The sequence below is a fragment of the Acomys minous genome, assembly GCF_964271855.1.
Source record: "Acomys minous genome assembly, chromosome: 10".
In the NCBI taxonomy this organism is placed as follows: Eukaryota; Metazoa; Chordata; class Mammalia; order Rodentia; family Muridae; genus Acomys; species Acomys minous.
In genome coordinates this window covers 17,447,467-17,461,501 of record NC_140491.1, presented here as the reverse complement: position 1 = coordinate 17,461,501, position 14,035 = coordinate 17,447,467, and the positions used below count along the sequence as shown (strand labels likewise).

Sequence of the window (14,035 nt, the reverse complement as noted above, 5' to 3'; positions counted from 1 at the left end):
GACTGCTGTTTCAGCCTTGGAAAGCTCATCTATGGGGAGGATGAAGAGGCCCCGCCCCCTGAGACTCCTGGTTGGGAATTCTAGCTGATTGCCCCAGCTTCCCCGAGGCCACCCTGGTAGATGTTTAATGACGTCATCTCCATCTGCAGCTATTTGTTCTTTCACTTGGAGGCCTAGCAGAGGGGACATTCAGCTTGGCCGGGAACTCTGGAGGGAGAACTCAGTGAGACTTGCCCACTCTATTTTCTGTTCGATGTTTGTAAGCTCCAGATTTTATGGTGTCGCCTTTGTTCACTCAATTGTGCTACTCCAGTCTAGTCTGCTAAATGTTCTAAACTCTTGACTTAATATTTTACTATCTGCAGCTTCTATCGGCTAATTGCTATTTTGTTCTTTTACTTTTACTTACTGGATACTTAACAAACTCACTCATTCATTCAAAACCAGAAGTCTGGTCAATAGTAGACCTTTCTCCAGACCACGAAAACCAACTAAGAACGTTGCTGCTGGCAGAAAAGATCGCATCAGTGGCAACTCACCCTTACCTGGCTCTCCCTGATTCCTTGGAGTCACAACATTGTTTGCACATCCCCACCGCCTGGCACTATGTCCTGCAGATGACTGAGGCTCTGCGACAAGTAAGTTCAGTGGAAACAAACCTAACCCCAAGTACTCTTCATCAATGTGGACTTTAGCTGAACAAGCATCTGGTACCCTCTCTGTTCTGGCTACACTGGACACACCCTGCTGTCTGGCCTCTGAATCCATCTGTTATCTGATCTACCCTGGCTACCTAACTGCCATCCATGCTGTCTCTCAACCTAATAGTTTCACCTCGCTCTTGGGATGTTTCCTATGGGAACAAACGCCAGCTCAGGCTCACACCCATCTCTGCTCATGATATTCTTTGCCCTCTTTAACTAAGGCGGTGGTTCTCGACCCGTAAGTTGTGACCCCCTTTGGGGGGTCGAATGACCTTTTTATAGGGGTCACCTAAGACCATCAGAAAACACAGACATTTGCATTGTAATTCATAACAGTAGAAAAGTTACAGTTATGAAGTAGAAATAAAAAGTAATTTTATGGTGGGGGGGGGTCCCCACAACATAAGGAACTGTATTAAAGAGTGGCGGCATTAGGAAGGCTGAGAACCACTGAGCAGAAGGGAAGGGATTGAGTTCATATTCCACTTCCTCTAAGTCTGCTCCTCTGTTCAGCTCATTACTATCGTACATAGTCCTTTTATTAAACAAAAGCATCAGCCAATGGGAATGAATGCTTCAAAACATTAACAAGATAGGCCTGTCCTCCTATGTCATCTCTATTTCCTATAGTCACTGCCTTGTGTATGTCTGTCTCTTTTTAAGTGACCAGACATTCTGTCTCTCTGTCCCAGTGAAGGGAAGGCCAGCAAACTCCAGGCAATAAAGTAATGGTCTTTTCCATTTTAAATGCCTTGCCCTCATGATGCTAAAGTACAAATGGCTACCAAGCTCTCCCAAAAGTACAAAAGGATATCCTACTCAGTAGAGCAGAATCAGGGTACAAAGTAGGACTTGGTCCATAGTCTCTTAGAAGGAATGCTGAGCCTAGCCTGATGAGTGTTGGGGGGGGGGTGGAGTGAGGATTGGGGAGGGAGCATGCAAGGCTAGTTTAGATACAAGCTGTTGAGTTAAATAACTATAAAGATACAGAGTAAAGCTGTCGATAGCAACGACTGTCTTGAATATCCACCGCCTTCTCTTTAAAAAGAAATATATTTATTATAGTAGTTACATGTAATTTACATAGGGAAAACTACCTTTTTAAAGTTTAAGTTCTACAAGCTTTAATAAACTTATAGTCACTCCCACATGACCCATAACCAACACATAGGAAATGTCCACCAAGCCAGAAAGTTCTCCCAAGTTCCTCTTCCATATCACTACAAAACTCTGGCAAGCCACAGGGGTTTTCTATCCCTTTACTTTTGATTTTTCAGAAATTTCTTTATTCTTTCATCTCAGTAATGACCATCACTGGGTGGATATTCATGTCCCAACCATCAAGTTCACACACTAAAGAAGCGTGGGGTTTTATGTATCAACCAAACCTTAATAAAAGTGTGCTTAGAGGATCTATGAAGGGCTAGAGAGGTGGCACAGTGGACAAGAACACCTGCTGCACAAGCATGAGGACCTGAGTTCAAGTCCTCAGAGCCCACATAAATAGGTAGCTGTTGGTGTGGCATATGCGTGGAACCCCAACACTCATCCCAGCAAATGAGGGAAGGAGCCAAGAAGGTCTCTGGGGCTTGTTGGCTGCCAGCCTAGCTCTAGGGTCAGTAACAGACCCTGTCTCGGGGGAATGGGGCAGATAGTGATAGAGCAGGACACTGGATATCCTACACAGGCATGCGCACATGGGGATGCATGCACATATATCACACACACAGAGAGACACACACATACACTCACATCACACACATATACACTAACATACAGACACTGACATACACATTCACATGTACATACACACATCACACACACAGACACATATCACATGCACACATATACATTAACATACAGACTCTGACACACACATAAACATGCACACACATCACACACATAGACACATATCACATACACACATATACATTAACATACAGACTCTGACACACACATAAACATGCACACACATCACACACATAGACACATACACACTCACATCACACACATATACACTAACATACAGACTCTGACACACACATAAACATGCACACACATCACACACATAGACACATACACACTCACATCACACACATATACACTAACATACAGACTCTCTCTCTCCTCTCTCTCTCTCTCTCTCTCTCTCTCTCTCTCTCTCTCTCTCTCTCTCTCTCTCTCTCTCTCTCTCTCTCTCTCTCTCTCTCTCTCTCTCTCTCTCTCTCTCTCTCTCTCTCTCTCACACACACACACACACACACACACACACACTATTTATGGAAGTGACTACCACAGTCTGTTCCTTCCAACAATGGAGACTTCTGGTGGCTCTGCATTCTGTCATTTCATTATTAGTTTGTTAGCTGTTTTTCCATTCTAATAGGGAGTGTGTGGTTTCTCCCTGTGGCTCCAATTTCCATTTCCCTAGTGACTGATGATGCTGAACATCTGTGCAGGTGCTTACTTGCAGCCCCTATCTCTTCTTCAGAGCAGCATCTACTTAACTTTGCCCATTTGGAAAATGAATGTCTTATTTAATTATAAGAATTGTTTATATATTCTGGATATGAGATATGTATCCTGCATATAAGTTCTCCCACCCCATAGCTTGTTTTGCATTTATCAAACAGTATTTCATAGTCAAATAATTTTTAATTTTGATAAAATTCAACTTATCTACCTTTCTTTGAAGATTTTTCTTTCCACATCCATAGACACTCTACTTTTTAGTATAATCTTTCCAAATATAAGTTGTGTATATCTAGCTAAAGATTATATTTTCTTTCTGTCCTTTCAGTCAATAGTGGCCATGTGACAATGCTCAAACCTGAGTTTGTGACCAAAAATGATACAAAAAGCTCTCCATCTATGCCTCACTCAAGAAAGGCCCCTGTGCCCTCTCCCTCTTTTCCCTTCCTATGAGCTGGGACATAAAAGTAGCAGCATCTGGGTTCAACCACCCAGCTGATGGCCATGTCCTAAATCACAGCAGAGCAACAAGATGGAAGGAACCTGGGTCCTGAACTGATTCATTGAGCAGAGCTTAGGCCCCCCTGGACTGCAGCGCTATAACATGAAATACACATTGATGTCTATCTTATTTAAAACATTACATTTAGAGAGTAGGTATTTTGGGGTTTTAACAGATACATCCATTTTTCTTAGACAGTGAAGTTCCTTGGACCCATGTTTTGTGCTCACCAAAGTTGCCGTCCTAGAGTTTATGCTCATTTTTTTCTAAATTCATCTGCCAAGTACAAGGTTCAATCGAAGCAGGCATTCGTAGGGTTTAGCTTCACAACACCTAAGGTAGCCACACATGGTGGTGCACACCTTTAATCTCGGCACTCAGGAAGCAGAGGTTAAGGTGAGCCTAGTGAATAAATAGAGTTCCAAGATAGATGGGGTGGGGGTGTGGGGGTGGGGGGTGGGGGGTGGGGGGGTGGAGAAATGAGTATTTTTATTGGCCTCTTAAGGATGAGAGAAAGAAAACAAGGAAGCTCATAGAAATTGCATGACAGCTCTTCCTTTCTTTGCTTAGGCCCTAGTTTTATTTGGGGATCTCTTTGATCCCTGTTCTCAGCCCATGGGGCCTCAGCAGAGCTCTGTGTACAAATCAGGCCTAAAACCACCAGATTGCTACATTGCTAAGCAAGCCCAACAAGACAGGAGGGTGACCTCTAAAGGCGTTTGAAAGCCAGGCATGATGGCTTATGTCTATAATCCCAGAACTAGAGGGGAAGGGAAAGCAAGAGGATCACCATGCATGCAAGGCTAGCCTGGAACAGAGAGAGAGAGAGAGAGAGAGAGAGAGAGAGAGAGAGAGAGAGAGAGAGAGAGAGCTTAAAGGTGTTTGGAGTATCCTGGGATTTTATAGGAAGTGTCTTGACTTCCTCTCTGGACTTGAACTTGAGAAAATGGCAGGCTGACTAAATCCAGGAAATAAGCAGGCCTGATATGGAGGAAGAAAAAAATCTTTTGTATGCCAAATCCAACACCTCAAAAAACCAGAGTTACTGGACATGTTAGGTAGGGCTTACTGTAATACTGCCACACACCAAGTGTGACACACCAGCAGAAATCAACTCTCTCATAGCCCTGGAGGCTAGAAATCCAAATGAAGGTGTCAACAGATCTGTGTTCCCCAATATATATCCCTAAGCGAAGGCCCATTATTGCCCTGACTGGCTTCCAGTGGTAGCTGACAAGCCTCAGTGTTCCTCCACTTGACGCTAACCCCAAACTCATGCGAGCTCACCAGCTGCCCATCTTTCCCCTGTCTCTTCACCATATCCCACCTCTGTGTATCTCTGTGTCCATAGGTCCCTCTCCTTACAGAAACACTAGGCATTGGGTTAGGGTCTATGCAGTAAGCGCACATACTGACTCTGTTACATCAGTACAGACTCTACTTCAGAATAAAGCCATGCTCATAGCTATAGAGGAGTAGGGTTGGACATAAATTCTGAAGGGCACAATTTAATTCACAGCATCCGTCAATAAAACTCCTTCTGGGTTTAGCCATTTTAGCTCAAGGTTTTGGTCATTGGCACCAAGCAAGAGGCGGAGCCAAGGCTTGTCCCTAAGTATCTTCATCTCTTCAGAGTCTAAGCCAACACGAAAACTAGAAGCATTCATCTAAAAGTTTAAGCTAAACCTAAAACTTGAGCTTAAGTGACCACAGAGTAGAACTCTACACTGGCTTAGTTTCTCGAAACCAAAGAGCAGTGGCTTAGAGCTGAAATAGAGAGCTCGCTGTCTTCCATCTGCCTTACCACCACTGTATACAACACGCCCATATTAACCAAATTTCAATCCATAATTAGGCTGAGAGATGACTGTCAGCTTGACTGCGTTGAGAATTGCCAGGAAGGTTGGTGGGAGCACTGCTGTGGACATGTCCAGGGAAGAATAGTGGAAGGGCAAAGATTCACCCCAAATCTGTGCAAATCCCCTACCAGGGCCCTGAACTAGTAAAAGGGGAAAGAGAAGAGACAGCCAGCAAGGGGCCTGAATTCTCTTCTCTCTGGCTCTTTAGCCAATACAAGAACTGCTCTGTTTCACCATGTCTTCCCTCACATGACAGACTGAGCCCTCCGAAATGTGAGCCAAAATAGGCCCTCTCTCTTTCAAGTTATCTTAGTCAAATAATTGGTCACAGAGACATAAAAGTGGTTAATACAAGTCACGGGTTAAGTGTGCGGATGCTCTTGTGGTTTCTCTAAGGCCGAAAGCTCACCACACATGGCAGTGAGAGGACATTTGCACCTCCCCAGGCACTGGGCATCAGCCATGATTCTTTCACTCCCACAGAGTATGAGTCTCTGGCTGTCACCACCGGTTATGCTAAAAGTGGGGAAATAAGCTTGATCTCTGTAGGCTCATTTTAAATGAAAACCATGCCCAAACCAGTGGAGGAAACCAACTGAAAGACAACTTAAGGCTCCAGGCAGGAAGGGAAATGGTACAGGGACCCAAGGGGGACAGAAATCAGACCTTCTGCAGAGAGATGGTTTTCCCTTACAAACTTCATTTGGCCCTGGTCCAAGCTGCCTCCTCGGGGTCCCCAAATCTCTTGCTAATGCCACCAGCCATACTTCATTGAATCCAACTTGGCTAGGTACCAGGCCTGGTCCCCACACAGAGAACCCCACTGTCTAAGTAAGAGGACCGACTGGTAGTTTCCTTGCCATCTGGGATTTCAAGAAAGGCAGACCTGGGGCCACATCTCTCAGCACACTCCTCTCATCCCTGTCCTGCCTCAGATGGATTTGTTCCCTGTGGCTGATGTAACAAATTGACACCAACTGGGACTTAAAACAACAAAAACTTACTCTCCCAGTCAGGGAGGCCATACACCCAGAATCACTGTGCCAGTGGGCACCCCTTGGCTTGTGGCGGCACCACTCTAATTGCTGTCAGTTTCCGTATGTTTTTTTTCCCTCTGTGTGTCTGTCTCCCCATGTATCACCTCTGAAATAAAGCCACCAGTCATTAGGTTAAGTGCCCATCCTAAATGTAAGTTGATCTCATTGTAACTCCACACTACCTACAAAGACCCTACTTCCAAATAAAATCATATGAACAGTTAGGAGGAGCCAAAACTCAGACATATCTGTGGGTGTCTGGGGAGCAAAATTCCATCCAGGGCAGTAAATTGGAGACCTAGAAATTTGCCCTTTTGTGGGCATCCAAAATGACTCTGATCTGTAGGCCTTCTTTTGAGAAAGCAGATCCATTTGCTCCAGACTCAAAGACGGATTAGAGATGGTACCCTGCCTTGGAAGACATAACATTTAATGAGAGATGTAGACAGAGTCTGTAAAGCACTGCCTCATAATGCCAGGCAAGGTCCCAGGCCCAGGCAGACCAGGCAGTAAGTCAGGTTTCCCCCAGTTACAAGCTGGGAGGCTTACGGCATGTTCCTTGGCCTGCCCGAGCCCTGATTCCCACCCTGTTTAAGAAGCGATTCCTACCTAAACTGTTGTCTACTATACAAATGAGCCTCCATAGCTAAGGGAAATATGGATTTCTGCTCATTCTCACGCTAGGGGCTTTTAATGTACATCTGTGAAAAGCAAATTCCATTATCCTATAGCATGAGGCCCATGATAGCTATGAATGTATACAAAAGTATGTACTTAACTTAAAACATGAAAATTTTATGCACTTTTGTAACACAGTCGCATGGTTCTTGCATGTTATGATATCGGGACAATTTTTCAAAGACCCATTTCAGGATCTGTGTGGACTTATGCAGCCAACATTTACAGATTGCCCTTTGTGTATGGAGCTCAAAGTGCAGGCACTGGAAAGCCAGTGTCCGCCTAGGACACCACTACCATGTAATGTGGTCAGTATAAAATAAGCACCTGCCACTGGGAGGCACCCTCGAGGGACACCTGGTACAACTTAGCTTTGATTACACTCGTTTTCTCAGTACTTTTTGTTTTTGTTTTTTGTTTTGTTTTGTTTTACTGCTTATTGTGTGGACTTCTTCCCAGACGACACCAGTGAACCTCATGTGTTCTTTGAAGGCGGGAGGTGCTGAACTGTCTTCTGAATTGGTGACCACTGAATTCTGATCCGCGAAGAGTGTAGCTCACTTCTCATTTATTGTTTATTCATTTGGGGGAGGAAGATGGGGCCTTACACAGAGCTTTATGTAGCAGAGGATGGCCTTGAACTCCTCATCCTCCTGCCTCTACCTCTGCCAAAAGCTGGCATCACAGGTGTGCATCCCCACGGCCAGGTGCTTGGCTTGTTAAAAGCACTCTCAATGCGCATCAACTGCAACAAGGAGTAATGTACCTTCTAAATGAGAGCCCAGCACTGGATCTCCATTGGAGAGGCCACCTCCAGCCTCCTTTACTGCAATGGATGGTTCTAGATGGGCCCAGTGGATCTATCCGTTGACATAAAGCCTGACAGATGGAGGAGAGATGGGCTGCGGCGTAATGTATCACCCGACTGTATCGTTCGACCTTTCCAGTGCTAGACCAGTGCTCAAAGGAACTAAACCAGGGCATAGGCTCTGAGGGGTGGAGTTCACTGCTCTACACACACCGGGCTTGATAAATGGAGGACCCATCCACACAGATGGTGGAGGTGAGGGTAGCTTGCTTGGAGGAAGGGAGGCATCACCATCCCTCTCACCTGGAGAAGCCAGCAGCCTGTGTCTAGAGGCAACAAACTCTGGGTAGATTAAAGAGACCTAAGAGTCTGAAAGCTTACTCCTGGGAGTGTTCCTGACACCTTCGCTGGAGAGGGCGTGGTGCTGTCTATTTACACTGGTCAAATCACCTCTGTACCTGTCTCATTTTCCTTTGAGAAAAACACACACAAGTGGGTGCAGGAAACGAAACGGGAGCTTAACAAACGGAGTAGGTGAATGCACCAGCCAACCGTTGCAAGGATGCCAAACTTTTCCACCTAAGCCACTGCTCCAAGTCATGCCATCTGCCCAGTTGTTACCCAAGGGCCCCGGATGGTCCCCCAGGCGTCACCTTTTCAGCACCGGGAATCATCCAATCGCTCGCCTCCAAAACAGTGGTGACTAGGCAGGCAGGTGGGGCTTGGCTCCTTCCCCTCCCGGATCCTAGGGCTTCTCAGTCTCTCCAATCCTAGGCCAAACACTGGCGGGAGCAAGGCCCCTCCCCAAAGCCTGGCACCAGATGGTGCGTGAGACCGCGGCGTCCCCGCAGGCCCGAAAGTACGGGATGGACTGTGCACCTACAGGTTCTGCCTTGGACCTAGTACCCGGCCTCGCGGGGCTTGCGGACCCGCTGCGGAGGCCGGCCCGGTGCCCCGGCCTCACCTCGCTCACCAGCCCCTGCCAGTCGCTCTCTGTCCGATCGCCGTCCATGTCCCCTCCTGCGTATGCCGGCCGGCTACACAGACGCCTCCCTTCTCCTTCTCTGGCTCCTGTCACCGCCGCCACCCTGGCCCTGCGCAGCCCCGAGCGGGCCGGGAACCTCGGAGCCTCCGCGCCGCTGCCGCCGCCGCCGCCGCCGCCCGCGCCGCTGCCTCCACGTCAGCCTCCGCGGAGGAAAGGGAGGAGGAGCCGGGCCCCAACCACTGCCCTGCTGTAGCCTAGAGCTGGCGCCCGCCACCGCGCCCCGGGGACCCCAAGCCACCAGCTATGTCTCCTAGGGAAGGGAACCCTCATGTGAGCCCGCACACAACCTCAGACCGGACCATTCCAGGCCTACGGTGAGGGAGGGAGGCTGGCGAACAGGTGGGTGTCACCCCCCACGCTGAGAAGCCATACTCGCCCGCATCCAGCCATCCCCTGCCTAGTCAGACCTCCACCCGTGGAACTGAAGCTCAAAGGAAGTGCCTTTATTTTTCCCCAGGAAGTTTGGAACAATCTTGGCACGTAATAGGCACAACAACCAACATTTGCTTTTTTTTTTTTTAAGCATCAGATGTAGTATTTAGAACGCAAATGCAAAACCTGGCAATAAAACTTTAAATTCTGAATAGGGCCAACAAAACTCGATGGTGGGACTTAGCATGAGTTAAGAGAGGCGTTCACGATTGTGCTGTTTCAGGGGTCTGTGCAGAAGAGGAGGCAGAAAGATTGTAAGAGTGAGAGATGGTGGTTGCCTTCAAGGAAACAACATTTTGCAAGGCTGATGCACATATGAACTCTCAAAAACATGTACAAACCCCAAATCCCAGCACTTGGGAAGAGAAGTGGCCGCGAAGTCCCACACCTAACCAAGACGCTGTTTGCAACTGATGCCCGCTGGGAAAGGGAAAAATCAGTTTTCTTAACCAGAGTGGCCTTTCAACCACACTCCAGGACAGGCCCCAATGTTCAGGAGGAGTTGACCGATACAATAGAAATCCGTGATGTGTTTGTTTGTTTGTTTGTTTGTTTTGAGACAGCTTTCTCTGTATCCTTGGCTGTCCTGGACTCGCTTTGTACATCAGGCTGGCCTCAAACTCATAGAGATCCACCTAACTCTGCCTCCTGAGTGCTGGAATTACAGGCATGAGCCACCGTGGCCAGCTCCATGACCCTTTTTTTTTTTTTAATAATTCTTTTGTTTGCTTTGTTTTTTAAGAGAAAGAACATGAAGTCAGAGTTGGGGGAAAAAGGGTCAAGGAGGACTTGAAGAAGAGAAAAAAATATAATCAAAATATACTGTATAAAATTCTCAAAAAAATGCCGGGCGGTGGTGGCCACGCCTTTAATCTCAGCACTAGGGAGGCAGAGGCAGGCGGATGAGGCCAGCCTGGCCTACAAAGTGAGTCCAGCACAGCCAAGGCTACACAGAAAAACCCTGTCTCGAAAAACCAAAAATTAATTAATTAATTAAAATTCTCAAAAAATAAAAATAACTTTATAACAATAATTCCTTAAACTTTCATCAGAAGGAAAACTAGACAAGAACTCCAGAGGGAAGGGAACCTCAAATGGATGCTATGTGACCCACCCACCCACCCTCATTGTTGCCAAGAGAAATCTTTCCATACTTGGGGAAACAGCTTGTATAAATGAGTAGGTGGCCTGAGAAGTTGTAAATCTCTTTGACAACTGTAGAATCCTCACAGCCAACATGTATTTACATTTTCTGTCCCTATTGATAGTGGACCGGTTCTGTGAGATAGATGTTATTCCTTTTATTGGTTATGGAAACTGAGTGCTGAAATATGGAGAAATGGCTTGCGGCCCCAAGCATGCTGTAAGGCCAAATATGAAATATCATGCCTGAGAATAGGGAACCCTGGGCTTTGTTCTTGGCCTTTTGGCCCCTGGCATAGCAGACTGTTTGCAAGATGGCAGCCTTTCCATTAGCTCTCATTCTGGGCTCAGTCACTCACTCTGCTTTGCCCAAGCAATGTTTGCAAATGTATTGTGATAATCAAGTCACTGGCACCTTTAAGGAAGGGCTTGCTTTTGCATAATACTCCTGAGAACCTGTCAGCACTTCCCTGAATGGATTACCGGATGTCCCAGGGCTCCCTAGAACAGCCAACCACCAACCAACCACCACATGTGTGAGGTCCCACCACATGTGTGAGGTCCCACCACATGTGTGAGGTCCCATCTGACACAGGTGCATGGGTGAGTCCAGCTAAGAACTGCCCAGCTGAGCCTTACCTGATTTCATGACCCACAGACTCAGGTAATAAATAAACAGTGCTTAAGGTACTATGCTTCAGGCTGGTCTGCTATGTATCAACTGATAACTGGTATCAGCAATGGTGGCACTATGGATAAATAAAAAGCCTGGAATGGCTGAACTCTCCCTAACGGCCCTTAAAGGAGTATCTGTGCCTTCCATCACTGTTGGGTTTTTCAGTGCTTTGAATAGGAATGGCCCCCACAGACTCGAATACTGTCACCAGGAAATGACACTATTAGGAGGTGTGGCCTTGTTGGAGGAGGTGTGTCTCAGCTCCTTCCCTCAGCTTCTTCCCCCAGCACCATGGCTGCCTGCACACCACCATGCTTCCTACCATGATGATAATGAATTAAACTTCTGAGCTGTAAGCCAGCCCCAGTTAAACATGTTCCTTTATAAGAGTTGCTGTGGTCATGATGTCTCTTCGAAGCCTCAGAGACCCTAACTAAGACAGATCTCACCCGCAGGAGCCCCTACAGTAAATAGACAGACTGGGAGGGGACACTGAGAAGAAGCTAGCCTACCCGTGGAGTTTTTGGTTTCATGCCTCAACTGGTCCTGGATAAGTTGGAGAACACTATAGCCCATGATCTCTATCCTGATGGCATGCAAACTCATGCTTGGGGGTGGGGGATGAGGGGTGGGGGGATGGGGGCATGGCTTGGATGCTACTAAATCTTCTGGTCTCTCCACACCAGGCCCCCCTAGCTCATTCTCTTTGCAAACCAAGGAGGCAGAAAGAGGCCATCCCCCCCAATAGAACCTCTAGGGTTAATTAACTCAATGCCAAGCACTTACTCCTAACAGCCTGTCTCTTACCTAAAAAGCAAGGTGTTGTCTGCCAATAGATTGGCCTCTGGCAAACCATCTGCTTCCGTTCTGACCCATCGATGAAATGGAATGTAGGGGGAGTGGGCAGGTCTGGGCCATCTGCCTTGCTCTCCGCTGGCCTTCAGGTGGGAAAGCCCCTTCTGGAATCTGGGGTTAGCTGAGTCTTTAAGCTCAGCTGCTGCATGGAGCCATCACCGACTGGTATTTCCAGCAGCAGGATGGGCAATCAATGAACTGCTAAGAGCCAAGGGGCCTTCACTTGAAAAGCATGGACCTTTAAGACGACTCTCGGTGATTTGCTTTCTTTCCCAGAAATTACAGACAGCAGCCAAAGTATTTAAAAAGAAATATTGTGAGGGAAATCAAAGTGCATCAGGCCTCCCCGCCACCCCATTTCCAGCAGGCTGAGAAACCTTGCATGAAGTTGAAACACCATCCTGAGTGCCTGGGTTTCCTGGAGGTTTCATGCGCCAGCTCCCCCTGGCTCCGCTGGTAAGATATGATGGAGTCACAGAGCAAGGCAGCGAAGCTACAAGCCATTCTTTTTTTTTTTTTTTTTTTTTTGAATCTTTTTTCATTTCTGTAGCCTGACATTGAGTAATAATAATAATTAAATCCAGTTTAAGCTTTTAGGCACCTATACCAGAAGGGCCTCTAGACACCTCATCAACGGCAGCCCTGGCTGGTGCAAACAAAGCTAATTATATTGTGGTTAACTGTTTTCAAAGAAAAAAAAATAATAAAACCACTTACCAACTGTCTTCACCTCAGACAAAAGCAATTCATTAAATGTCCTGCCAGTGCTGGTGCGCAGAGGGCCGGTTTGAAAACAGGTGGCCTGGTCAACTTGCCCCTCTGGCACAAAATACAGAAACACTGGCTTTAGCTTGTGTTTTCACATCCCCTCAGCTTTCTGAAAAATCATCTCCAGGGACCCAATTTCTTCATATGTACTCATAGCCCCGATACCAATTGTACTGGTTTAGTTTTGCACACCTAAGGTGGCTGGTGGGCTTAGATGCCTTTGAGCGACACTTCTCACTTTTCAAAGTCTGAGGGGGGATTTAGATGAGAAAGCTCTAGGATAGTTCAACCTAAGAAAGTAAATCAGTACCTACTAACAAAAATAAAGCCAAACCAAAGAAGAGCTGCAGGGGGGACTAAGTTCTCTGCAGAGCCAGGTCATCTGCCCCCATCCTAAGAGCATCAAACCCATGCAGAACCCCCTCCCCCCGGGCTTTTGACACTTGCACGGTTTTGGATTCCAGACGCCCATGCGAAAATGTCAGAGTTCTCATTAAAAGAAAGGAAGTCGTTTTCCCGGAGAGATTCGTGGGCCCTCCGCTTCTGAGCTGTTGAGACAATACTCCGGGTTGGTTCTTTCCCTAATCATTTTCCCGCCTGCATTAAGAAAACACAACTTGGGAAAGATAATGATTCTTAATGATTGCGGTTTATGGCGGAGCGGGGGCTGGGAGTGGGGCAGGGGCGGGTGTGTGCACATGTATTTAATTGGCGCTGAAGAACTTAAAGATTGTGGATGTGAACAAGAGTTCATAAAGAAAGGCTTCTTTTGACGGGCCCTACTAGAAGCCTCCGTAAGCTGGCTGCTCCTGATTTTAGTTGAAGGCAAGGTTACTTGTTCTCTGCACAGGCTTCCTCAACAGCTTTGAGAACTGAAGTCCTCTGGACCACTGGCCTCAGTCCTTTGGAAAAACAAGGCTATGTTGCTTCCACTACTTAGGGACACTCTGTGAGGGACCTCATTCATGATTTCCCCGCAGAGAGAGGGCCAGGCAAGCAGAGGGTTAGATGAGGGATTCAGGCCGCTTCCTCCTTCTCAGCATGCTGTGTGTGTTC

The 14,035-nt window shown here is 47.0% G+C and overlaps 1 protein-coding gene across 5 annotated transcripts in view; it reads right to left on the bottom strand.

The window, feature by feature from the left end:
- Positions 1–9,590, bottom strand: part of CCDC149 (coiled-coil domain containing 149) — an 88,257-nt gene extending 78,667 nt beyond the window's left edge. For 2 of the 5 annotated variants that reach the window (XM_084797626.1, XM_084797628.1), the window contains exon 1: positions 9,025–9,590. In XM_084797626.1, coding sequence (XP_084653752.1) covers positions 9,025–9,072 — 48 coding nt within the window. In that variant the 5' untranslated portion in view covers positions 9,073–9,590. The remainder of the gene's footprint in view (positions 1–9,024) is intronic. The other 3 variants (XM_084797622.1, XM_084797627.1, XM_084797625.1) reach the window with 2 other exon arrangements.
- Between the last annotated feature and the right edge of the window lie 4,445 nt (positions 9,591–14,035).